Raw genomic sequence first — 24,003 nt, forward strand, 5'->3', positions numbered from 1 at the left:
GTGTGTGTGTGTGTGTGTGTGTGTGTGTGTGTGTGTGTGCTGTACCTGCCTCATAGACATTGCCTGTTCGGACTCTAATCGCCTGGAGAATTAGTGATGTGACTTGGCAGAGGGAGACAGGCACAGAACAGAGCCAGGGACAGCGCCTGAGAGAGGGATAGAAGAAGAAGAGAGCAGACAAAAAGAGGAGAGCGAGAGATAGAGGGGAAGCGAGAGGGGGAAACGCTTTTCCATCCGCTGCCGCCGCCGCCGCGTTCTGCGCTCAGAGACAGAGAGGACTGTGAAGATGGGGCAGGATAGGTTGTATGAAATGCTATTTTCCTAACAAATGGATGATTTGTCTTTTTTTCTTTTTCCCTGTCARGAAGGAAAACGGATTAATAACTCATCGTAAGAGTGTGTTGTGTGATTATTGCGGGTATGTGCGCGTACCTGTTCTGCATAAGGACACGAGTACAAATGTGTGTGTGTGCTTTTATGTAAGGAACAGCAGGCGAAAGCAAATGGTGAGTCCAGAATGACCTAAACGGGACACTTAACAAATTGAGACAAGCAGTTCGACCAACCAAATCCGCCCGCCGTCTTCGTTCGTTTGCGTCGATCTTTATGTTTGATTTAGCTTCATTCTTTTTTATTTTTATTTATTTTTTAATTTTCTCCTTCTCACCTCTGGTTTGCACCCTCCTCTTTGTCTCTTGTGCTTGTGAGAGCAACAGAGAGAGAGAAACTCATRGAACTAGGGCAGAGGAAAATATCTCAGAGCGCAGAGACAAAGAGGAAGCAAAGAGGCAGTGCAAATTCAAAACAGCCACCGACTTCATGTTCCGCGTGTCTTTGTGGGGTCGCATGTTTGTCTTGCGTCTATGCGCACCTGGACGGGGACAGGTTTTGTGAAGCCCGGGACATGTTCTCGACTGGRTTGTTGGCGGGTGATACAGATGTCACCTGGACAGGCTTTGAAAGTATTCGAACCCTGGTTTTTTGACGTCTTCTGTGTCAGACTTGTCTAACATGCATGTTGTCTGGGGAAAGAGGAAATCAGTGTGACTCTCTCAAAGCTGAACATCTTTGTCATGAGGGAGTGATTGCATAATCCTGAGATCACAGGGCCTGTAGGAAATATAAGACGACAGTGATGTCTGCAGCTGTCGATGTTGGATGTATGTGTTTGCAGCCTGAGCAACGAGTGCATCTAATATGCATATTCACGCCAAGCTCAACTTACGTTTCTTAAATCTTCAATTTCCAACTTAGWCATTAAATTTTCAGACGTCCCCTTTTGTATGGCTGGCATTTTCCCAGTGCTCGTCTGTCTGTCTACCGGCAGAGGGCATTTTTTTTTTTTGTGAACGTTTCACTTCGCAGACCTGCACTGAWTTACAGGCGTTGGCTATGTCAGGAGCGCAGACAATGGAAGGGCCTGGGAAAAAAAGGGCATTTCAATTAAAACTGCTTAAATTTCGAACTTTCACTGCCTTGTTCTCTCTTCGCAGGATGGAATCGAGTCGGGATCGTGTAGCCGTGACAAGACATGTCGGCAGTGCGTCATCGGTAAACGGTAAAATTTCCATGTCACGTCTTAGCTGTGTCTCRTTTTGGAGATTATTTCTCTCATACTGTGAGATGACGTGTTGTCGTTTTCTTCTGCAGGGACCGCCGCAGTTGTTTTAATGCCAAATTTCCTTTCCTGATGCAACCTGGGCTCAAACCTGCAGCCTCGGGATTACAAGACTGCAGCAACTGAGCACCAAGTAACCGCAGCCCTGCCGTGTATTAATACATATTTCAGATTTGATTCTTTTATGTTTTTAGGCTTACTGACTTTATTTAAAGTAACATCAGGATTGAACAGCTGGTTCCAAGACGCCCTGCTTTGGTGTGCTTCATTGTCCCTGAGACCCTTAACCTGTGATGATGTCAAAGGTCACAGGTGAGGTCCTTGGGAACAAAGGTTCATGCATTTGCTTCCAGAAGATAATTTTTTAAATATAATTTTGCCAAATCCTCTGTAGAACTTAAACTTGAAACTATAGCATTATTATTTCAGTCAATTTCTAGAAGTATTCCCACGTTATTAAAGACAGATGATGATTTTTTTTGGAGGGGGCAGCACCTTTTGGYTGGCTTTGTGCGTCGACTGCATCCACGTTTTACTTAAAAGACAGCTAAAGGTCGTGACCCCGATGGTGTGTTTCACGTCTGGATTCTTGCATCTGTTTAAAAAAGGGGGGACGATGACGTCACTCYGGACCTGCAGACATTTTGACAGAATCGGAGAATCCACTGCGGATGTTTTAAAGCCCCTCACTCTTATAGAAAGTCTCTGTAGATGTGAAATATTAAAAATTAAATCTGTGTTGTATTTGTCATTTTCATCCCTGACGTTTAAACATCAAGCCTTAAAAAAACACTTTATTTGATAAAATAATTAAAATCACAACTTTTGGGAGCTAAATAGTATTTTTTGGATGTTTCTWTTAATAGTTGCTAATAAATGTTCTATTTTTAACAATAAAGCTCTACTTGTCTTATTGATTGTCATCATTTCTTTAAAGGAATAAAGTATATAAAGTAAAAAACTATAATTCACATGAATTTGTATAAGTTTGGTCTCACTGAGTCTTGAGGGACAAATATGTAGTGTATTACTTTTTTTTCCTCTGCTCAACACTTTAAGATGAGATAAGTGCATCTGTGTCGTTAAGATCAACGTGTAATATTTGGCTCCTGCAGAGGAGACAAATAAAAGTTCTCTGGTGAATTAAAGGAGCATAATAAAGCCTTTCTGTCAGGCTCTCGCCCTGACACCCAGCCAGTGTGGCTCAGTGTTCCCTGGCTCTCAGCCCTGCGTGTATTTGTGCATCCCAGGACAGTTGACATTGATTGTTCAGGAGACAGACTGAGACACATTAGTACCCAGCTCGTTCCCGCTGCTGAAAAACACATTAACCGGCTGCATTGGGAGCCCTGTCTGGTAACCATGGCAAAGCCCACAGGCGGGGAGGAGGAGGGCTGGGATGGGGCAGCGGGTTCAGCGCTCCGTCTCTCAGGGACTGTCTTTCTCAAATGCTCCTTCCCTTTCCTCCGGCCACGTCTGTCATTGTCTCTCAGCTTCTCTTTCCCTCTTCTAAACTGACAGCCTTTCTCTCTCTTTTCTCACACATATAAACACATTTGCATATTTTCTTCTTCTTCTCCTGGATTCCTGTTTTTGATGCTGCTCCCAACCTTATACCCCTCAACCCCCTTATCTAAACGCCCCATGCAACATAATCTACTTCTCTCTGATTTGTCTATTTATGTATTTATTTATTATTCCTCCCAACAAATGTCTTTCCTTTTAGAAGAAAAGTTGAAAGACATGAGGAAAAAAGTGACAAACTAGATGGAAGTCTTACACTTTTTCCATTTAGTAACTGATTATTCGAGACATTTAAGAATAGTTGTACAGTAGCAGCCTTGGAAATAAGGAATGCTTCTAAAATTTTAGTAGAATTGATCACACAGTGATAAATAAAGTTTGGAGCAATGTAAAAATACACATAACCCCTAATTTTACCGTTTAATTAAACAAGTATAAAGAGTAATAATTATTTCCCTCGTTTTTTGTTTATAAATATAAGACTGAGAAGTTAAATATTTTACAGCTTTTTAAAAAAAATCTTTGTATTTTAATAAACCGTTACACCAGTTTTACATTTGTTATTTTTTAAACAAGTCAATAAAAAGGAAAAGTCTAATTTCCTTTATAAATATGAATATGTCGTTAAAATGACATGCCTGCGAGGTCTTAAAGTGAGTTGTGCATGAACAAAGTCTTGTAAACTTCAAAAAAACGAGAGAATAAAATGAATATTCCAAATTGAAGTACACAAAATGATTTTAAAATGACACTTTTTTCATTTTATTTTGTTGATTAAGCAAGTACAGGGTGTCCAACTATAGGCTATATCTACATTATTAACTATAGTATCCAAATAGTTATCTAAAAGAAAATATTTTCAAAGTCTATCATGAATATTAAAATTTAAAATAAACTTTGGTAGAGCAGCGTAGTGATTCAAAGTCTATTATGAATATTAATTTTTTTAATAAACTTGGGTGGAGATACGTAGTGAAGGTGGATAGCGGAACCAAAACGCTACACAGTGGTTTCCTCCACGGACAACCGGAAGTGGTCGCGAATTTGAACAGCCATCACAGCAACGCGCACTTTCACTTTACGGTAAGTCTGCGGAATAATAATAATAATAATAATAAAAAGACTAAAATATATTTTTAAAAACTACTGGTAATTACTTTAAGGGGAGACAAGTGCCCATTACTTACGGTGTTGTTTCCCTATCTCCGTTCACTGCTGTCGTTTCGGAAACTGACTAATACCTGGAAAACAATGTGATTCAAAGTCACAATAAATATCCAGGTCCTACACAATAAATAATACATTCCTCGTTTTTAAGTTGAACTTAACAATTCATGTACTATTTATTAAATACTCATGGATCCTGAAACGCTAACATTAGCTTGGTTTTGATGATGCATTGATGACAGGGGCGTTGGTAGACATAAAGCCATACCAGCCCAGTTACGTCCGTCATTAGTAGCCTGTATATAACCCAGTAAGTATCCTGTAAGTACTCTGTCATTACCTTCTATGTATATTTGCAAGTACCCCACAAGAGCGTTTTATGTACCCTTATAAGTACTCCTGCAAGTACTCTGTATGTTCCCCCAAAAGTACCCCACAAGTATTCTGTCATTTACACAGTATGTATTCCTGCAATTACCCTGCAAGTACTCAGTACCTGTAAGTGTAAGCACCCTGTTTGTCTCTAAATTAGCTGCCATCCCAAAAGTCTATAAATAAAAAGGGTATGATCATGACATGAGTTTTGTGCATAATATTAATAAGATGTCTGTGCACAATCCCACCTTTATAGGATTAGGACCAGTAAATAGACTGAGCCGTCTAATATCAAACCATTGACCAGTCATGACTCCAATGACACACATCTCAAGGGCGTGCAGTTGTTGTGGTTGTGACAAATTATTTTGTTTACTGACTACTTTAATTAAATTTATTATTTAGAAGCTATATAGCTGTCACAATATGTTTTTGGGGGTGCATAAACCATACTGCATGTTATAGAGACAACACTAAGACTCCTTATTTACATCTTGTAATCTATGAATTTACAAACAGTAAAAAGTTTAAATTATGACACCAAATATGGATTGGTTTAAAGATGAAAATGCACAGAAAAAGACTGCATGTGACATAAACAAACAGATTTATAATTATCTTTATTTTTCAGAGAACGATTTGACAGCTCGATTGAGCAAAATTTAGAAAGTATTGAACACTGGAAGACTCTTTAGTCATATTTTAAAAAACACAATATTTTCATAAAGTTCATGATCTTAAATAAAATTAAGGCTGTTAAATACTTTAAAATCACCTCATTTGAAAGTTTAAAAAAAGTTGCCACAAGAAACTTGCTACTTGTTTTCAAATAAACTGGGTTAGGTTGAAAATGACGAAACATCGCCCTCTACAGGACAAACGAGACTTTTAAGGTGGACTTTAAAGAGATGATTAAAAGACTGAATAAACAATGTGTACCTGCAATTTACAATAAAAATAGTATAAATTTATTACAAAACATTTAAAATGACTTACATATTTACACAAAATATTTGAGTAAGGTTTGGTTACACAATGAGCATTTAAAAAGTGATTATAAACCATCATTAAATTTTGATTAAACATTTTGTCTCCAGGTAACAGAGGGGTCCAAGCTGAAGGCAGCTGAATGGAGGAGACGAAAGTACGAGCAGCTAAGAAAAAACAAGACGCTATCATGAGCAAAGAAGAGGAAAYGAGTGTTGACGTCTCCAGCAACACTCTGGTTAAAAGAAAAAGAGGAAGGATGCCGAGTTCTAAGAAGTCCAAGGTACTTGTTACGGACATTCACCCGACTGCGCTGGATTCGGCCAAGTCCAACGGCGAGTCCGCGCAGCCTCGCAGAGGACGAGGACGTCCGAGACTCTCTGACGCAAAACAAACAGAGCAGCAAGGAGTAAGACCGAAAACGACTGCCGTGGTTCAGACGGCTGAAAACGTACTGAACGGCGGCTCCGATGCGCCTAAAAGAGGACGACCGAAAGAAACGATAAAGTGCAAGCCGGAGCGCTTAGCGAGTGGAGAGGAAGAAGAGGGCAGCCCTGTGACACCTCGGAAAAGAGGCCGACCAAAAAGGTCTCCCGATAAGGAGCCGAGGATAGAAAATACTGTGAGCAGTGAGGGGGACAGCGAAACCGATGGAAGCCAAAATTCAGTGGCAAGAGAAAGAGGACGGCCAAGGAAGCACACTGGGGAGGCATCAAGTGGCATTTCAGATCCTCCTCCGAGTAGAAGAGGTAGGCCAAGAAAATGTATTGAACAAAAAGAACTGGTTACAGAAGGCTCCCAGCCAGAGAGGAGGGGCAGAGGTCGGCCTAAAGGTTCTTTAAACAAGAGTAGGCTGCTCAATAAAGTAGGGCAGCTTCTTAAAGTGCCTGGTCTCCCTGCCAAAGGGAAGAAGCGTGGTCGACCTCGACAGCAACCGGCCAAAAGAGGAAGACCGAGGAAATACCCTACGCCACCACCCGAGGAGGTAAAGAAGCCCAAAGTGTGGAAGCCGCTGGGAAGGCCAAGAAAATATCCCCGCGTCGAAGCATCAGAGGAAGCTCTGCCGGCCCCTCGAAGAAGCCGCGGTCGGCCTTGCAAGTCGGACTCAAAGAAAGGCGCTCACCTGCGCAAAAACGCCCCTTCTGCTTTATCCGCACCRCGCGCCGACGGAGTTCAGAGGAAAAGGGGCCGTCCAGCGAGCGCCGCGAAGGGCGAGGGGGATGTCCCGAGGAAAAGGGGCCGTCCCAAAGGCTCGGTCAACAAAAACCGAGCCAGAAGTGTTTCACAGCTCGACAGCTTGCACTTGAAAGCAGAGAGCGATTTGCCTGCTGGTGGGGTGGAAAGTGAAGTCGGTTTTGATACGGAAATTATTCTTATCTGACATGAACGATACGAAAAAAAATAACTGTCCTCAACCAGGACGTGAGCTTGGTCCGGTCTGACCAAAACAATTAATGAAGTTGTTGCTGTTGAAACATAGCATACATAACAGGTTTTTATCGTTTTAACAGTTTGCTAGTCTAGGAATTTATCAGCTTTCTTCTTTTTCTGACTAACTTGCTCAGTTTGTTTTCATCATGCATGTTTTTAACTCTTTRATTGTCTCATCAGAGTAAACAGGATCATCTTAACATGATCTAACGAACTCAGAGTTTATCCTTTAATTTGGAGAAACTCCAGCTTTTYGGTTCTAGAAACACTGATTACATCGAGGTTAAATGACTGTGAGTTTGTTAAAAAGAAAAGAAAAAATAAAGAAAGAGAAAATACCTCTTAAACTCTTTTCTGGGCCAATATTTTCTATCTAGATAATCTCTAAAATCAATGTTCCCATCCTCATCACTGAATGGGTTTATAAAGATGAAAGGTTTTGTAAATTTTCATACAGGTTTCCATCAAGTGACTTCATTTCCCCCCCTTTTTTTTTTTAGCTTTTCCTCAATTTGTGGCAAATTTGCATGAGTTTTGTGTGCAATGTGTCGTTTCCTTTGCTCTAAAGTGGTAACAAAAAATTTAGTCTGTTTTAAGACAAAGTGATTCAAATATGAGAAATAGTTCAAAGAGAATACTGACTAAACTCAGTTGTAAAAACAAAAATAATAATGTACCACAGCTCAATTTGTTATCAGCCAGATGTTTGTATGGCTCTTATTTTTAGTTAATTTAAATGTAAACTTTTTTTTTGAGAATATTTCTCTAAGGAGTGCCCGGGCCTTCCGCTCTGAGTCAGAACTTTTGCCCTTTTTTTTTCTATATTTTGCTTGTGTTGTGTAATTGTAATGTGTTGTAGTTTTTCTCCGAAGTTATTAACTCATTTTTTATCAGCCTTAACGTCAAAGCTTTGAATGTACCATCAATAGATTAACTGTTCATGAAACACATTCCTGCACAGGACACTATGTTAGAAATTAATTTTTCTCCTTCCTGTWGTTTCCTCCTCAGTGCATTTGTCTCTGCTCTTCATATGTCACTCTAATTTTAAAGATTTTCTTAGTTGTGCAGACGTAATGTTTTAGTGATGATTGGTTTTACCAACACTGATTATTCTAAGCACCTTGTACAGCAWATACCATTATTACTAACAACTTTGTGAATCAAAGACAGGATTGAAGTTTACACATTAATGTAATTTGCCTTGGCTTTGTGAAGTCAAATCACTAAGTGATATTTGCATTTTTGTGTTTTGAACAAGAGGCCAAAAATTAGCTGAACTGAAATAAAATGTTGCCATTTTAATCACGTTTTTTGCTTGATATTTTATTTTCTGTTCCTGTTTATATTTTATTCTAACAATAACTATAATATAATAAGTTTTGACAGTTAATTGGGGCCAACACTTAGTACTGTTGTTTATTTTGTCCTTAGCTCCACCCTCACCTGTTTGTGACTTCACCGATAGACTTGCTCTTCCAGCAAAGGTCGTGTGTTCCGACAGACGACTCACTCCCTTAAGTCCAATCTTCAACTGAATCGAATTCAGATCTACGAGTTGAGATTTTCAGAGAGCATTCATTTAGTGATTGATTGTTTGAAAATAATATATTTTAAATGTTTGGATGAGTTTTGAATCAGTTTTTATAAAACCGACTTTGGATCTATTTATTCGTACTTTCCAGTTTTGTTGGTTGACGGTGGACTACAAAAACGTCCTTACGTCAGARTTGATGGCGAAACGTAACGCGGAGTGATACGTCTTCACTGTTAGCATGTCCTCTGAGATTGGTTCAACTTTCCAACACCTTGACAGGTAACTTTAAGCTGCCATTCGGAGGAAAACAACTAAATCAACTACGCAAACACAACTCTGTGATGTTTCAAGTGATGTGAGTCAATTAAAACCAGGTATGTTAACTTTTTAGCTTAAAAAAATCTGTTTTTGTGTCGGAGGGTTTAGAAACACGCGAGTTAAAAAAGTTTAGCGTCGAAACTACATTTCCGTCTGACGAAAAAGGCCTCACCAGTCACCCTGCAAACTCTAATGGAGTATAAAAGAAGATAATAACTAATAAATAACCTTTTAAAACTTTTTTTGCCTTTTAAAACTTAGTCCCTCACAGCAACTTAAAAAGTTTAAATCGAAAACATTGCAGACCCTGTTGGTTATTTMTAACAGGGAGTGCTTGTATTTAGAATATTTTGTAATTAAATTATAGTAAGTGTAACTTTAAACCACTTATGTACAAAACAAGTATTAAAAAACTATTGAAGGTTGTTTTTTTAAAGTGTTTAGACATTTTATACATTTTTAACCACTGRGTGCTTGTTAGGAGTTTTTGATAATGAAATAAAAAAAAATTCATTGTGCCCTAAAGTACTTTTATTTAGTTATTTTTTCTCATTAGATAACTAAAATAAGCACATTATCATATGTTAATGATTTCTCATGATTAATAATCCTAATGTATCCTGTGTATGTACCCTTGTGTTTTTGTTATCTTCATTAATAGACTCATATGTTATTATTATATAAACATGCTGTTGTTCAAAGCACTTCAGAAAGTCAAACGTGTTGTTTAAACTGTGAGGGACAGGACAGGTCCTGCAGGACAAACACACCCATGATAAACAGTGAACTTTGATGTGTGTTTTTTTTTTTTTAAAGTGAAACTGCCCATCATGTGTGAACATGCTTCTGACATGTCTCTCCTCTTTACAGGATCCAAACATGGCCTTCATTTGTTGGAGGACAAGTTTCTTGCAGTGAAGTTCTGGGCGTTTGTAGGTGTTTTTTTGACTGAAAATAAAGAACTCCACACCCTGAAGAATGTCTGACCAAGGTGACTTAACCACGGCTTCAAACGGGGAGGTGGCTGGTCGAACTGCACGGCCACAAACGGCAGAGACTAAGAAGCTACAGGACAGCAGCAGTGAGGAGGAGAGAAGGGAGAGTGTAGATGATGATGATGATGAAGAAGAAAACGAGGAGGAAGAGGAGGAGGAGGATGTGAGAACCCCTGCTCACCTGGAGCCCAGCACTTTGCCGTGGCCGGGAGACCAAAAAAAGAAGCTCCTGTCGGACGAGGACGCTTCGGGGTCTGAGGAGAGGGACACGGGGATCAGCAGGGGGAGTCAGGACCTGTCGGAGGAGCAGAGCCAGGCGGAGGGAGACGTCAGGAGCAAATCCAAATGGAGGGAGAGCATGCCTGAAGGTGAGAGGTGGAGGGACGATGACGTCCAGGTGGAGCAGAAAGATAAAGGTGATGGATCACTTGCGGACGATGAGGAGGAGAAGGATRAGGAGTGGCCCTCAGAGAAACACTCCTTGGGTTTCACTCCACATGTAGAGATTTTGTGTCCAACCAGTAAAGATTCTCCTGAGGAGGACCAGTACTTCAGGGAGGAGGCGCTGAGAGAGGAGCAGAGGGAGGCGCTGATGGAGCACAACATGGCTGCACAGTTTTACCCCGAGTGGGAAGAACAGGATAAGTACTGTGAGTTTCCACCACAAAGTGGATCCATATTTATAAAATAAAAACATCTCGTTCTGATTTCATTAAACTGTAAATATTCAGTCCAGTTTTTTAATGTTTTATTTTTATTTAGAAACATCCTGAAGCCCGCTGAATGTTTGTTCCCTCAGATCTGTGCGAGGACCTCTGCAGCGAGAAACTGAGGCTGGTTTTGTCCACGGCGGCTGCGGGGCTACTCTTCCCCCTGCTGGTGTGGGGGGGTCACGCCCTGCTTCCCTTCGAGTCGCCGCCGCTGCCGAGCGCCCCGCTCCGGGTCGCGTACACGCTTCGCTGCTCCTTCTTCGCCACCATCCCCATCCTGCTCGGTGAGCCCCCCCCCCCACCCTCCTGTGCTCTGTTTTCCCCCCCGGTGAGGGAGCCGTGTGACGGCGGGTTGTGTCTGCTTGCAGGTGTGTTGGTGCAGGGCGTGGCCCGGCTGCGTTTCGGCGCCCTGAAGCCGCTCTATCAGCACGAGGTGGTGAACAAGGAAGTGGCGGTTCACTGGCACTACGTCAACGAATCGTTGGCGCTCTTTCTCTTCTACTTCCTGCAGCTGGCCGTCCTGGCAACCTACATCAACCAGGACCTGGTTAAACTGGTGCCACTGCTCACCATCGTATTCGTTTTTGGCAGGTATGTGAATAAGCTCTTCTTAAACACTTTAGTGCACAAGAAGGAAAAAGAAGCACTTTGTTTTTTTTCTTTATATAAGTGTTGGTTTTATATTAGAGTTGGATGTTTTATTTTAAAAGTGGCAAAAGATTACGAACATTCAGTAAACACAGGATGTGGTAATCCCACAAGTGCTGGACTTTTGAACCAAGGTTATAATAGTTTGTCATTATAGTTTAGTTTTATTTCGTCAAGACTTTTTTCTTTTAATTCAGTTAGTTTTTAGTTTTTACGGTGGATTTGCTAGTTTTTATTAGTTATTATTGCATTTTTAATGTTTAGTTTTAGTTTTAATTAGTTCTAGTATTAGTTTTAATAGTTTTTTTGCCAATGCATCCTCAAGCTTGTGATGTTCCTGGGAGTTAACTAACCAACAGATATTTAGTCACTAGTTAAAGCAGTCCATTATAGCGACACCTTCCTAAAATAATTGCCTAACTCAGTTTAGCCAACTAAAAACTTGGATGATTATTTTAGTTGTCTCCAACACGGTGCTGCTGCTTGTTTTTCACAGGAACTACTGAGAAAAGCTAGCGTGTCAAGATAGTCGTAGTTAGCATCTTGTGTGCGCTTGATTCATGCAGTTCTTCCCTTGAGGAGTTTTCCACCTGTTTTATCACCTGATTCCACTACAAGACGCTTTGATTTTTCTCGCATCATATTCAAAGAAATCCCAAAGTGGACGTTGACGCTTACTCCCAACTTTTGTTGTCGTCATTTATCAGACCATGCTGAGCAGCAGACTGTAAACAAGTGTTACAAATCACAGCTAATGTGAAACTACTCAATTAAAAAGAAAAAAAAAAGATCCAAATGTCTCAAAATAAACTGACAAAAACTACAACTAAGGATATTCTATAATTTCAGTTAGTTTTAGTTAGTTTTGTAAAAAGATTTAGTTATTGTTTTTTCATTTTATTAGTGTTTATTTCAGTTAACTAAAATGTTTTTTCAACTTCCGTTTTCGTTATTTAGCTAGTTTTAGTTAACTATAATTACCCTGTTTGGAACAGGTGTAAATGTTAGCAGCAGCGTTTGATTTGATTCAAGTCAAAAACACAAAATCAGAAACTTATTTAAATTTGTAATCACCAAAAAGCAAGAAATAGTGGTGTATTTCATAACAAAAGATTAGAATGATGCAATAATCACTGCTTGACAATAAAATATTTATACATAGTTGCTCTGTGACTCTGGTGCTGTGAAGGAAATGCACAACTTTATTAGTCAAACAAATCAACCCGTTCCTCTTTTGGCAGGGAGTTCACAAAGCGTTTATCAGCCCTTTAAAACCATGACTCAGCACTTCAAAATGTCAGCCCGCTCAGGTCCAATAAGTAAAACTTCCCTCTGAAGTCTCTGTGAACCTCGCTGCTGTCAGTGAAAGTTTATTTGTTCTTTCACAAACAAAACTTCAAATCTGCAAACATGACCCGGCGCGAAAAGAACAGTTCAAACCACAAGTGATCCAAACAAGTCTGCGCTGAAACCAAAGGTTGCAAACCTCGCACGGTGAACGTCCAACCCTTTTTGTTTAACCGGAACATACCGGTTGTGGTGTGTCATGTTCGTCATGCATGTTGACAGACAAGAACTTGAAACATGTCTGCCTTTATTGTTCTTTTCTGCACAGGGTTTTTTATTTTTTTTTACTGACTTGAGCTTCTTTTCTCTTATTTGTCAGTTTAGTAAACTTAAACTAGAGATAAACCAGTGTGGTGTCGACACGTAATCAACAAGTTAATTTATTAATTCTTTGTTACCAACATCTTGTCACAAATACCCCATTTGTTTATGTTTTTTAGTTTAATGAAAAAAAAAGTAACACAGTTTGACAAACATTAATCTCTAACTTCTTCTCTTCAGGCTCATCTACTGGGTCTGCCTCGCTCTGAACAGCACCGTCCGAGGCTTCGGCTTCGGCCTCTCCTTCTTCCCCATACTCGTCATGCTGRGCGCCAACCTCTACTACGTGTGCTCATCGGTCGGGCAGGGCTCCGTTTTCGACGTGGCGCCCCCCGCGACGCAACCCCCTCCCCGGCTGCGCTGGTGGTTTTAAAGCAGAAATAATTTTTTAAAAAGGTGGAGAGGAGAAGCCAGACGACACATCCCACTCAGGCATCATTTGTCCATTTAGGTATCTTTTACCTTTTTTTTTTTTATTAAAGTCGTAATCCTGAAGATTTCTGGCCTAATTAAAAACGATTGGCATTGCAAAGGCTTGCACAGTTCATTTGTTTACAATGCTGCAGAACAAACTAAGATTTTAGAGAATTTCTTCATAACTGGAACGAACAATAATAATACAAACTACTTGTTTTGGATTAGATTATATGTTTTGATTTAATTTTAAATAGATTAGCACTGCCAACAACTTTCATATTACTATTTTATTTCATCAACAACTTAAAGAACAGATAAATCAATATAAAACTGATTTTGGGAACTTCTAAAGCTCAAATCTTTCAGGCATTAAAACAAAAAGTTTTCGCATCTTAAAGTTTAAAATCTTAAGTCTACATCACATGAAATAACTCTTGTAATCATGGAAACTAAAGCTGCACAAATGTGCCTTAATTTTTTTTGTCCTCATAAGTATTTATTAATTTTGTGCCAATAAACACTTTAAATTTCTTTTTTGTTTTGTTTGGATTTGACGAGTTAGTTTGTCACAGAGTCTGACGTAAAGACAAAACTTTCACATAAAGCACAACATCCAGTCAACCTCGTTTTAAAATATTTGCTGATTTATTTCCAATGGACATTCACCTAAAATATATATTTTATTTGAACAATAAAAAAAATATCAACTGTTGCATCATGTTTCACAGATGAACACTCACGTGAGATTTGAGAAAAACAAAATGTAATTGGTGTTTTTGTTCCAGAATGAATTAAACGATTTTTTTCTTGATTATGGGAAAAAAAAACAATATTTGAGGGATTTCTTTTTTGTCTTTGTTTTATTTTTTATCTCAGTTGTTTCGAGTGAAAATCTTTTAAACTTATTGTTTAACTGAACCATTATTTACTTTTGTTGTTTTTATTGATTAAAAGCTTCATAAACGGTTGTGCTGTTTTGGAAAAATCTTTCTGTTGAAGGATTTCTGTAGAGATGATCAATAAAACTGTGAGTTTAATAAACGTTTTCTGAAACAGGATTCATTTAAATAATCGGAGGGGGTATTGATTTTCTGTCCTGTTCAGATGAGATGTAAAAGAACAAAGTTAAAGAGATGAGTTTTTTTGGACGTGAAGCAAGTTAGAACAAATTCAGAAGAGAAAAATGCTGTCAGGCATGAAGAGTGATACAAGTGAAGAAGTAAACACCTGAAGGGGTTTGACAAAACTAAATGTTACTTCACTTTTTTCAGTTACAGTGCTTCAGAGATTATTTCATGACAAAAGTACAAAATAAAACCTAGATTTTTTTTGTGGAAATTGCAGATTTGAGGGTCAAGTAGTTAACACTCAAAAGGGTTGTTTCAAATGATTATATTAACTKTTTTAATTGGAAAACCTAGTTTCTAAAGTTAAAATAACAAAGACAAAACTATTTAATTTAGTGTTTGAATATATGAAAATCAGCAGTGAAGTTAAAAAAACTGCACAAGGGGGGGCCACCTGAAATTTTACCCGGGGGGGCCAAATTGGCTGGAGCCGGCCCTGGTTGTAACGTGCCAAAATGTGGGAAAATCCTTCGTTTTTTTCATCGTTTCAGACCCGTAGAGGTCACAAGTGATGAGCTAAATTTAAACAGTCTAGTTATCGCCGCCGGAGCTGTGAAACGAGGTGTCATTGCATGTCTTCGTGACAGTGAGCCGGAGGCATTGCAACGTTTTATTTTATTATTTTTTTTACTGACTCAGTTACTGTGAGCAGACAAATAAAACCACAAGATTCTGTTCAGTTTCACTCAATTTGTCTATTTAATATATAAAATACGGTAAAACATACGCAAAAAGGATAAGGTTTCAAGGGACTTGGATACTTTGGTACAACAAACACTTTTTTTTTGTAAAAGCGGTATAGAATTTTAATAACATCAGTGCATACTTTGTATATGAAAATATACACAAATTGTATATCATTCTCCAAACAAACAAACAAAAAAAGAACAAAAAGAAATATTTTCTTTACAATAAAACCCAAAGCAGACCAGCTCGACACAATATATTAGCTATAAATTTCATCTTTAGTATTTCATATGCTACATTATTATGAGTCGTTTAAACTCACTGTGATGCATGTCCTTACCATTACTGTACGTAACATAAGCTTAGTTGTTACCTGTGTCCCATGCATTTACTTTTTTAATTTCATGATCTACTAATTTTCATCGTTTCCCATTTTTTTATAAATATATTCTATGACTTAATTAAAACTGCAGCATTTAACTGGTATTTCCTTCATTGCATTTGCTAATACCACAATAACTGATCGTGCAATTTTCAGCAAGTTGTCTTTAAAAAAAACAAAAAGAAAGGAAACCAGTACTATGTTTATGATAAGGAAGATAAAAAGAACGAAAAAATAAAAACAAGTTGGCCATACTACACAAAAAAATAGCAATAAAATAAAAGCTCCAGATTAATATCATCATAATAATAACAGACATCGGAAACTGTCACCAGCACAAATTAATTCCAAAAATAGTGAGATCCTAAAAAACATCGTCTACAACGAGTAACAGGGGTGCAGGTTTTCTCGTGTTGCTCATATAGATTGTCTCGTGACTACACTGCAAGATTGGACAGAGAACCTTTTTGTACATTGACCCAAAGTCCAAAAAAAAATAAATAAAAAATAAGAAAATTCGGTGTGGTGTCACATTTCAGCCCAATGGTCAGCGCCCACAAAGAGATGCGGTGAAAATGAAGGAAAACAGCGTGGACGATTATAATCATCAGATTTATGGTGCTTTTTGTTTTGTTTTAGCTGAGCACAGAAGCAGGTCCGACCTCACAACCAGCACCTCTGAAGCTACTTCACCTCATAAAAAGGGGGATTTGTTTCTAATGGGTTAAACGTTTCAGAGTAACTCACGGCACGTTTGAGTCTTAGTGGTGTAAAAATAAATAATGTGAAGATGCAGCTCAGTGGTTAGAGTCCAGCAGTGTGAAGTCAACAAGCTTGAAGTGTCGCTGGGCAAGAAACTGAACACCTCGATGCTCCTGATGTGCACCATCGGTGTATGAATGTGATTTAAAAGTCTCTATAGAAAGATTTATTCAGATTAGCTTTGTGGGGATGTAGCAGTGTGAGTGAACATTGAGTTTTGACACATTTATGACCCRTTATTTTTATTTCCCACACTTCACATTCATGGTACCACGTTTTCTGGCTCCCTGTTCAGGGTGTACACCTCCTGCGTGGAGCAGCAGGTAAGAACTGACATTATTTCTCAAAGTAAGCTTAGCTTCACAGGTGCTGGTGTGTTTCAGCCGTTATCTCTGGTCAGATCAGACTKAGCCTTCTCCTGTTCATGTCTGAAAGGTTAGGTGTAGAAGTCTGGTTGCTTTTGACGCATCTGACTGAAACACGGCGGTCCTAATCTGATCTGAGATCTTGATCAGATAATGCTGTGCTTAAAATGTGTCACCCCGGCTTAACAAAAGTCGCTCCAGCTCGAGGTCGTTACAAACGCCGGTTCGCGAGCTGCACCTGAGTGCACCGAAATGCATCTGTTTATTAAGCAGCGCCTCACTTGCACAAACTCAGAAGCATCAACGGCGTCATCCCAAACCAAAATAATAATAATAATAATAATTTTAAAAAAAGCAGCTGAGAGAAACCTTTCTAAAAAACGTGACCTGGATTCACACAGACTTGAAATGTTTCAAACAAAAACTGAAACCAAACTGAAAGAGGAAAACGAGCAACATTTTGTTTCTGCTTAATGTGGAAAAGATTTCACATGATACACTCAATTTAAAGTGTGTTATATCTCTATTACTACACTATAAGTGAATGGCAGTGTCCTAATAATAATAACATTAGTAATAATGAGTTCACATCACCGCGTACAATTTACCTTCAATTGTGGGTTTTTATTTTTAAAAAAATGTGTGGCAAGAGAATATGACGACACCACGACCAGGCAGGCCTTCTGTGAGTGTAACAAAGTGCACACACCATCAACACTAGAATAAAATAGGATTACTGAAACTAGTCTGACCCGCCGGCATTACAGAGTGTGGCGGTAAGCCCTGCACCGTAGCTCAAAACATTATCAAAGTCACACTCATATATGCAAACAGATCCACTGAGAATCAACACATTGCTTGATTTTTTTTCTTCTTTTTTTAGGGATACCTGGCAAATTCTATGCAAATATATTCATATGTACATACACGTCGTTGAAGCCGAAAAGCTAGTTTAACTTTGTCGCCAACTTGAAGCGGTAGAAATATAAAAAAATTATTTTTTTTCCTTTAACTTTTTTCAAAACACAGCAAAGAGCTAAGGAGAGATATAGAGAGCTAAAGAGGACATCAAAGCTTTTTGTATAAGGAGTGATTTTTATACAAAGTCAGATTTCTCTACTTGTGGACGACTAACGGACCTTCAAAACAGTTTTTTTTTAAATACCAACAGATAAAAACACTTGGACTGAAATAACCAAACACTTCCCTAGTGAATTAAAACAAAAACCAAAATAAAAGAGGCTCATAAAGTTCCTATATGTCTAACTGGATGGCATCTACTCCTGCTGATAAACTCAGTGACTGGATGGATTTCAACTATTTCCATCCGTGCTTCGAAGGATGAGGAGGAGCACGCAGTCTTTAAATAAATTCTAGTTCTGAACGTTTCTGTCAGTGTCCCTGCACTGCGAGCGAGAGGCATTTGGCATTTTTATTTTATCTTGAAGAGAAGCTGATATTGGCACTCGGGCAGGGTGCTGGACTCCACCTGAGGGCTCGGGTTCTGCCTCGTTGCATGAAGTCTGTGACTATGGCAGCACTGTTCTTACCAACAACAACAAAAATAAGAAATAAAAATAAAAAAAAGACGCTGTTTGAGTCTGTTAAGTGCGAAGTAGATGCTCAGTTTCTCAAACTTTGTCCAGGTGACGTTATCTCCAGTGGTGAGGCTCGGAATAATCGAACAGCACACGAACAAACAAATAAACAAAAAAAAAAGGCGTTAAAGAACGACAGGAAGCGGCGAGTCATGCAGTAATGTCAGGGAGCAGACGCTGTAAACGATGTGAATGCTCCGTGTAAATCCAAGGTGATGCAAAAACCGTATGAAAATGGTTTCATCAAGTTGCAAAAAAAAAAAGTCAGAACAAACGAATCCATTCAAGCAAGAAGGCTTTAAAATCTACTGTCCTTCTAAATGAGGAGCAAATCCAGTCGAGCTCTAAGTCAATTAATTTGACTTCCTGACTGTGTTTGTTGGGAAAGCCCTGTAAGTCTGAGTGACATGGAGAATACGGGGAGGACAGATCTGATGATAGTGTCACATGGCAGTGGGGTCAGGACAGTGTGGTGGGCTAACAATGAGGGGGGTGTTTAAGTGTTTAATAGTCACCAAAACTTCACTGTGGCTGCAGTTTATGTAACCCAGGCGTCCAACCTCATGCGTTTTATGTTCCCTCCGTCCTGCTCCGGTTCGTTCGACACYCTAAGGAGCTCGGCGCCCGTGCCGCCTCCTCCTCCTCCGCCGCCGCCGCCGCCTGCAGCCCCGGCGTCATCCCGATCGCTGCCTTCGAAGGAGCTGGCGTTGCTGCTCACGCTGTCCGCAGGGGAGCGGCCGGTYGGGGGCTCCAGGCACAACAAGGAGCCGGGGTACTGCGGTTGGGCGGTCAGGATGGCTCCGCCYACTGTCGAGGACGGCGTGGTAGAAGACGGAGGATGAGGAGGGGGGCAGGGGGTGCTGCGGTCCCGGCCGGGCGAGACGGGCTCCGACTTGATGCTCACGCTGGAGCTGGTGTTGACGGTCAGCATGGYGCCTTGAGGTATGTTGGTCACCGGCCTGGGAACAGGATCACAGAGGCGGTGAGGAGTGGGACACGTAAATTACAAGCTAATAAACAAACGGATCAGAACTCCAAGACAAAACCCAACATAACAGAGCACAGCACCGACAGAGAAAAGCCACACTTGAGTTTTCAAAAACAGTCTTTTCTGAGCCTTTTAAAAGCAGAAGAAACTCCCCTACTGCTCCCAAAGGATCAAAAGATCGGCTGAAGAAGCGTGAAATGATTTGGTGACAGGGCGGTTTGCAGTGAGTCAGCTATGGTGTGAAGAAACTTAAAATAAAAAAACAAACAAATAAAGAAAAAAACCACGTCTGAAACCGGAATTACGTCGACGTTTCCTGTTTGGCAGCGGGCATGCTCAGAGGGAGGCAGCCAAAAAAGCAAACAGACACACATGGAAAAAGGAAGTGTGATACAGTACCGGCCCAACCACTCATCTCTACCCAAGAGCAGGTTGGACGGAGAGCCAACACTGTGGGAAGAAAACAAAACGTTGGAGCCCAAAACCCAAAGAGAACAGGTGGATTAGAAGGCATGTGAGGAGAAAAGTGTGAATCATTATCGCAGGCAAACATCATTTAGATTACCCCACTTTTCCCTACAAACAACAGCAATAATATATATATTTTTTTTGCATCAGAGAGACACGCTTTGCTTGCAGCACACTAACAACAACAAAAACAAATAAATCAAACTGTTAATAAAACGGTAATCAGAACTTTGAGACCCTAAAGAACAAAAAAATCTGTCATGAAGTAAAAGCAAAATAAAAACATTTTGCCCAGTGTTAAAAAAAAGTTACAGAAAAGCACAGCAAGGAAGGAAATTCAGGCGCGACTGAAACTTTCAATAGTGGCAGGAAAAATATTTCTTTAAAAACTACAATTTATTTTATATGCCAGTTGGATGCCAAAATATTGATGGATATAAAAGCAGTATTAGTGCAGATGTATTACGTAATATAGCTCGAAATATTGGCTAAACTTGTAAATCAAATATGAGTAAAAATGTCTTGCTCCTCCGCTCCAACACCMGATTTAGTGACTGAATTAGAGCTGCACGATATATCCTTTAATATTGCAGGTCCTGCCAAGTCAATGTGTTAACTCAGGACTAAACCAACAAACTATGAGTCAATGCACTAAATGGTTGCGTGTTACGGCTTTTATTTTGAYGGGTCAAAAAAGAGAAAACTTTCATTTTGTTGTGAAACTTTTGGAACAATAAAGGCAACGTTTTTCAGAGAAGTGTCSGTGAATTCTCGATTTGTGAAGGAGGATGACAGGGATCTTGACGAAAAAGTCGCAGAGAACTGGAGGAACAGAGTTCAAATACAGCTAGCATGAATGCTAATATTAAAGCGTGACGAAAACAGGAAGTAAGACGAAGAAGCAACAACATTAGGTGGAAGGTAACAGGTAGTCAAGTCCTAGCACAATAAAAGCCAATAAAAAGATAAAAAATAACTTAAATATACGCACAAAAGAGGTAAGATTGTAAACAAGGTGGCAGCAGAACTTAAAGTAAAATTCAAGTCATTTGTTGAAAATTCCTGTATTTTTTTTAATATCGTAATATAAAAAATAAATCAGAATGTCAGTTTTTTTCCAATATTGTGCAGCGATAGACTGAATCAAATCTTAAAGTTCTGCAAAAGTCTGTTAATCACCCGGTCCTGCAGACCAGGGGTCGGATTTATAAAACTTGCGTACGCACAAAACGAGCCCAGAAACTTGCGTACGCCACTTTTCATGCCATGGTTGTGATTTATAAAATCCAAACTTGATGTGAAAATGTGCAGTGCCTCACGCCAGCTCTGACCCATGCGTACGCTCATTTTAGAGATGGGAAACTGCGACACAGATGGTGAAGTGAGGAATTAGAGCCACACTGTGTAATGATCACTGTCAGGTATTTAATTTCACTTCATAATYAGACTTAGATTTTTATTCAGCTTTATCATCAGCTTTTTTAACAATAATATTTATGCTTCTGCAGCTGAGCCACGAGGACCTTTGAAATAAAAAAAATCTTAAATAAAAGTTCATCTCCTTCCTCCTCAGACGACCCTGACCCACAGAGCCCTCCCCGACAAGAGACATTTCAACAGCACGACAGCAAAAAGCTCGGTTATAGTCACACTTTGGGTGTGCGCGCCCTCGCCAGCGTGGATGTGTTATAAAAGATTCACTTTTTAATCACCGTATTTCTCACACACGCGCAGGGTGGGGGGTGAGGAGACGGTCAGGGGCAGATAACAGCAGGCAGGAGGGGGAGGACGGGGGAGAAGAGCGGTGAACTTAACTTTATCTGACTTATTTAATTTTATTTAATGTTTTTATCGTCCTGCAGGCTCTGAGAGAAATTTAATTTGAAGCTGAGTTTTTGATAAAAATCATTAGATTGCTCTAAGTGTCTGTAAACCTGCAAAATGAGGGAAAATCTGTGTTAATTACAGACATTCTGTTCACGTGAGCAGTTGTCAGCACCTGTCAACCTCCAGACGCATGACGGAGCGTGTCTGAGCCAATCACTTATCAGCTGACTGATTTAAATACATCTTAACATTCATGAGGTACTTTACATTGACTGTTTATGGTTGAGTGTGGGCGTGTAGAGGGTAGAACCTGAAGAGGGACCTCGTGCGCAAACTCTGAAGTGCAGCTGTGAACTATAAAGGGAAGGTGCGCAGAAACGTGCGTACGCACGGTTTTATAAATCTGAATTTTTTTTGGCGTACGCCATTTCCGCCTTTTGGCCGTACGTTCACTTTTAGTATGGTTTCCACGCAGTCTTTTATAAATCTGACCCCAGGTGTGTTGGAACAGAGAAGTAAAACGTGCAGGATGGTGGCCCCTCGAGGACCAGGGTTGGATACTCCTGCGTTACAAGGTACGACTCTTAAAGTAAAGCAGACACACTTGCCGACGAGGTCACAACATGTCACACACACTACCAGTGGCCGTTCACCTCAGATTGGCTGCCAGACTGGACACTTGGCTAGACAGCTCGCTGCTCTGTTTGTCCACACCCCACATGCTGTGGACAAGAGGAGAGAGTAAACTTCAAGGAGCTTGACCCAAAAAAAACCTCAGAGCGATTTAGTCACACTGATTTAAAAAAAAAAAAGCCACAAATCTAATACTTTTCAGTGCTCTTCAATAAAATCTTGTAAGGAGGAAGGAAAAAGTGAAAACCTCTGCTTTAGTTTAACAAGAACATTCTCGCTGCTTTCCCCATCTGCAGAAAATCACCACCAGTTTAAATTAGGGGAAGTTACTGTACTCCGCTGGCTGGGACTTTTATTCAAGGAGAAAGTTCATTAAGACTGAATTAATCCCGACCGTCTTTGCAGAATGGGACACAGGTGTGAACATCATAAAAGACATAAATAATGTCACAGGCTGAAATGCTCCAACCAAGAGTGACAGCTCAGGGTTTATGACTGTTTTAATAAAAAGAAGCTCATTTTTTAATTAATGCTGGTCTTTAGAGCTTTCAGTGGGATCATAAACACGGTCCTGGTTCAACTTTAGATATTAGATTTAGTTTCTTTTTTTAGATTTTTACATTTCTTTATCCACTTTCCACATAGTGGAGCAGAAACTACACAATATGCTAACATGAGGTCCAGAGTCAGGAAGGATAATAAAGAACTAGAAGGTGGTTTAAACCTGTTGCAAAGCACTTTTTTGATTCACTTTTAACATTTAAACTACGATATTAAGGAGAAATAATTACAGCCAGTGATGATGCAATGTACCCTCACTGTTTAAAGACTAAAGAATGATCAAATCAAACCTTGAATTTTTGTGTATATGGCACATTAAACAGTCACATTAAAGTGATTTTTTGTGACTTTCTGTAGTACTTTCTTAAAAACAATAAATCTAGTTTTGTGATGAAAGATATTTTAACTAATGCAATAATTATGTTACATTTCAGAGAAAACGAGCCACATCTATCCTTCCAAAACGATTTCTGCGAACCGACTCAACAGCAGAAAACTGTTCAGATAGATGTAATGAAAAGGCTGAGATGGTGAGATGCTGGTGAGCAACCAGTTCACTAAAGAGGAAGCAAACTTGCTTGCATTTGAGGTTATGGTATGTAAAATCATGCAAGCGACTGGGGACGGTCAGTATGTCGGCTTTAAGGATGACATGGTCCTCTCGCACTGTAGGTTTGAGCCAGGAAAAAAAAGGTTAGGAAGACTTACACCAAGTTGCTGAGAGATGCCAGATTGAGATACTGCTGCTGTTGCGTTTGCTGTTGTTGTTGTTGTTGAGGCTGCTGCTGGGAAACGGCCTGCTGCTGTTGCCACGTGGTGGGCAGCAAGCCACCGGGCGACGCCAGGGCGTGCAGAGCAGTGATGTCTGCGCTGGTCAGCTGATAATCTGAGGGACAGATCGGACAAAAGGTTACAAAGAAATAGGGAATATACAGCGGGTAAAATAGGTATTGAACACATCACCATTTTTCTCAGTAAATACATTACTAGAGGTGCTAATGACATGAAATTTTCACCAGATGTCGATAACAACCCAAGAGATCCATACATATAAAGAAATCAAACCATAAATGTCCCCGCGCGCTGCGCGGTCRCAGGTGGTCTCAGATGCGGGTTTGAAATACAGTGGTTTGCAAAAGTATTCATACCCCTTGAACTTTTCCATATTTTGTCACATTACAACCACAAACATAAATATATTTCACTGGAA

At 39.8% G+C, this 24,003-nt stretch overlaps 3 protein-coding genes across 8 annotated transcripts in view; 2 read left to right on the forward strand and 1 right to left on the reverse strand.

Annotated features, from left to right (window-relative positions):
• The first annotated feature begins 4,145 nt into the window (after positions 1-4,145).
• Positions 4,146-8,407, forward strand: si:ch211-288g17.3 (origin recognition complex subunit 4). The gene is made up of 2 exons (XM_014009233.1): positions 4,146-4,225; positions 5,782-8,407. The coding sequence occupies exon 2, from the start codon at positions 5,814-5,816 to the stop codon at positions 7,050-7,052; it is 1,239 nt and encodes a 412-aa protein (XP_013864687.1). The 5' UTR covers positions 4,146-4,225; positions 5,782-5,813; the 3' UTR covers positions 7,053-8,407.
• Positions 8,408-8,825: 418 nt separating this feature from the next.
• On the forward strand, positions 8,826-14,453 carry tmem79a (transmembrane protein 79a). Of its 2 annotated transcripts, none has more exons than XM_014009239.1 (5): positions 8,826-9,013; positions 9,828-10,602; positions 10,752-10,946; positions 11,031-11,253; positions 13,159-14,453. In XM_014009239.1, the coding sequence occupies exons 2-5, from the start codon at positions 9,936-9,938 to the stop codon at positions 13,349-13,351; spliced, it is 1,278 nt and encodes a 425-aa protein (XP_013864693.1). In that variant the 5' UTR covers positions 8,826-9,013; positions 9,828-9,935; the 3' UTR covers positions 13,352-14,453. The 2 variants fall into 2 exon arrangements, with proteins under 2 accessions (XP_013864693.1, XP_013864694.1); XM_014009240.1 differs by having other exon boundaries at positions 8,877-8,918.
• A 744-nt stretch (positions 14,454-15,197) lies between these two features.
• Positions 15,198-24,003, reverse strand: part of LOC106518120 (myocyte-specific enhancer factor 2D homolog) — a gene marked incomplete in the record, with an annotated part of 40,280 nt that continues 31,474 nt past the window's right edge. For 2 of the 5 annotated variants that reach the window (XM_014009235.1, XM_014009234.1), the window contains 4 exon segments: positions 15,198-19,275; positions 19,704-19,754; positions 22,253-22,321; positions 23,502-23,679. In XM_014009235.1, coding sequence (XP_013864689.1) covers positions 18,855-19,275; positions 19,704-19,754; positions 22,253-22,321; positions 23,502-23,679 — 719 coding nt within the window. 5 annotated transcript variants of the gene reach the window in all.

The sequence above is a fragment of the Austrofundulus limnaeus genome, unplaced genomic scaffold (genome assembly GCF_001266775.1).
Source record: "Austrofundulus limnaeus strain Quisiro unplaced genomic scaffold, Austrofundulus_limnaeus-1.0 Scaffold56, whole genome shotgun sequence".
Taxonomy (NCBI): domain Eukaryota; kingdom Metazoa; phylum Chordata; class Actinopteri; order Cyprinodontiformes; family Rivulidae; genus Austrofundulus; species Austrofundulus limnaeus.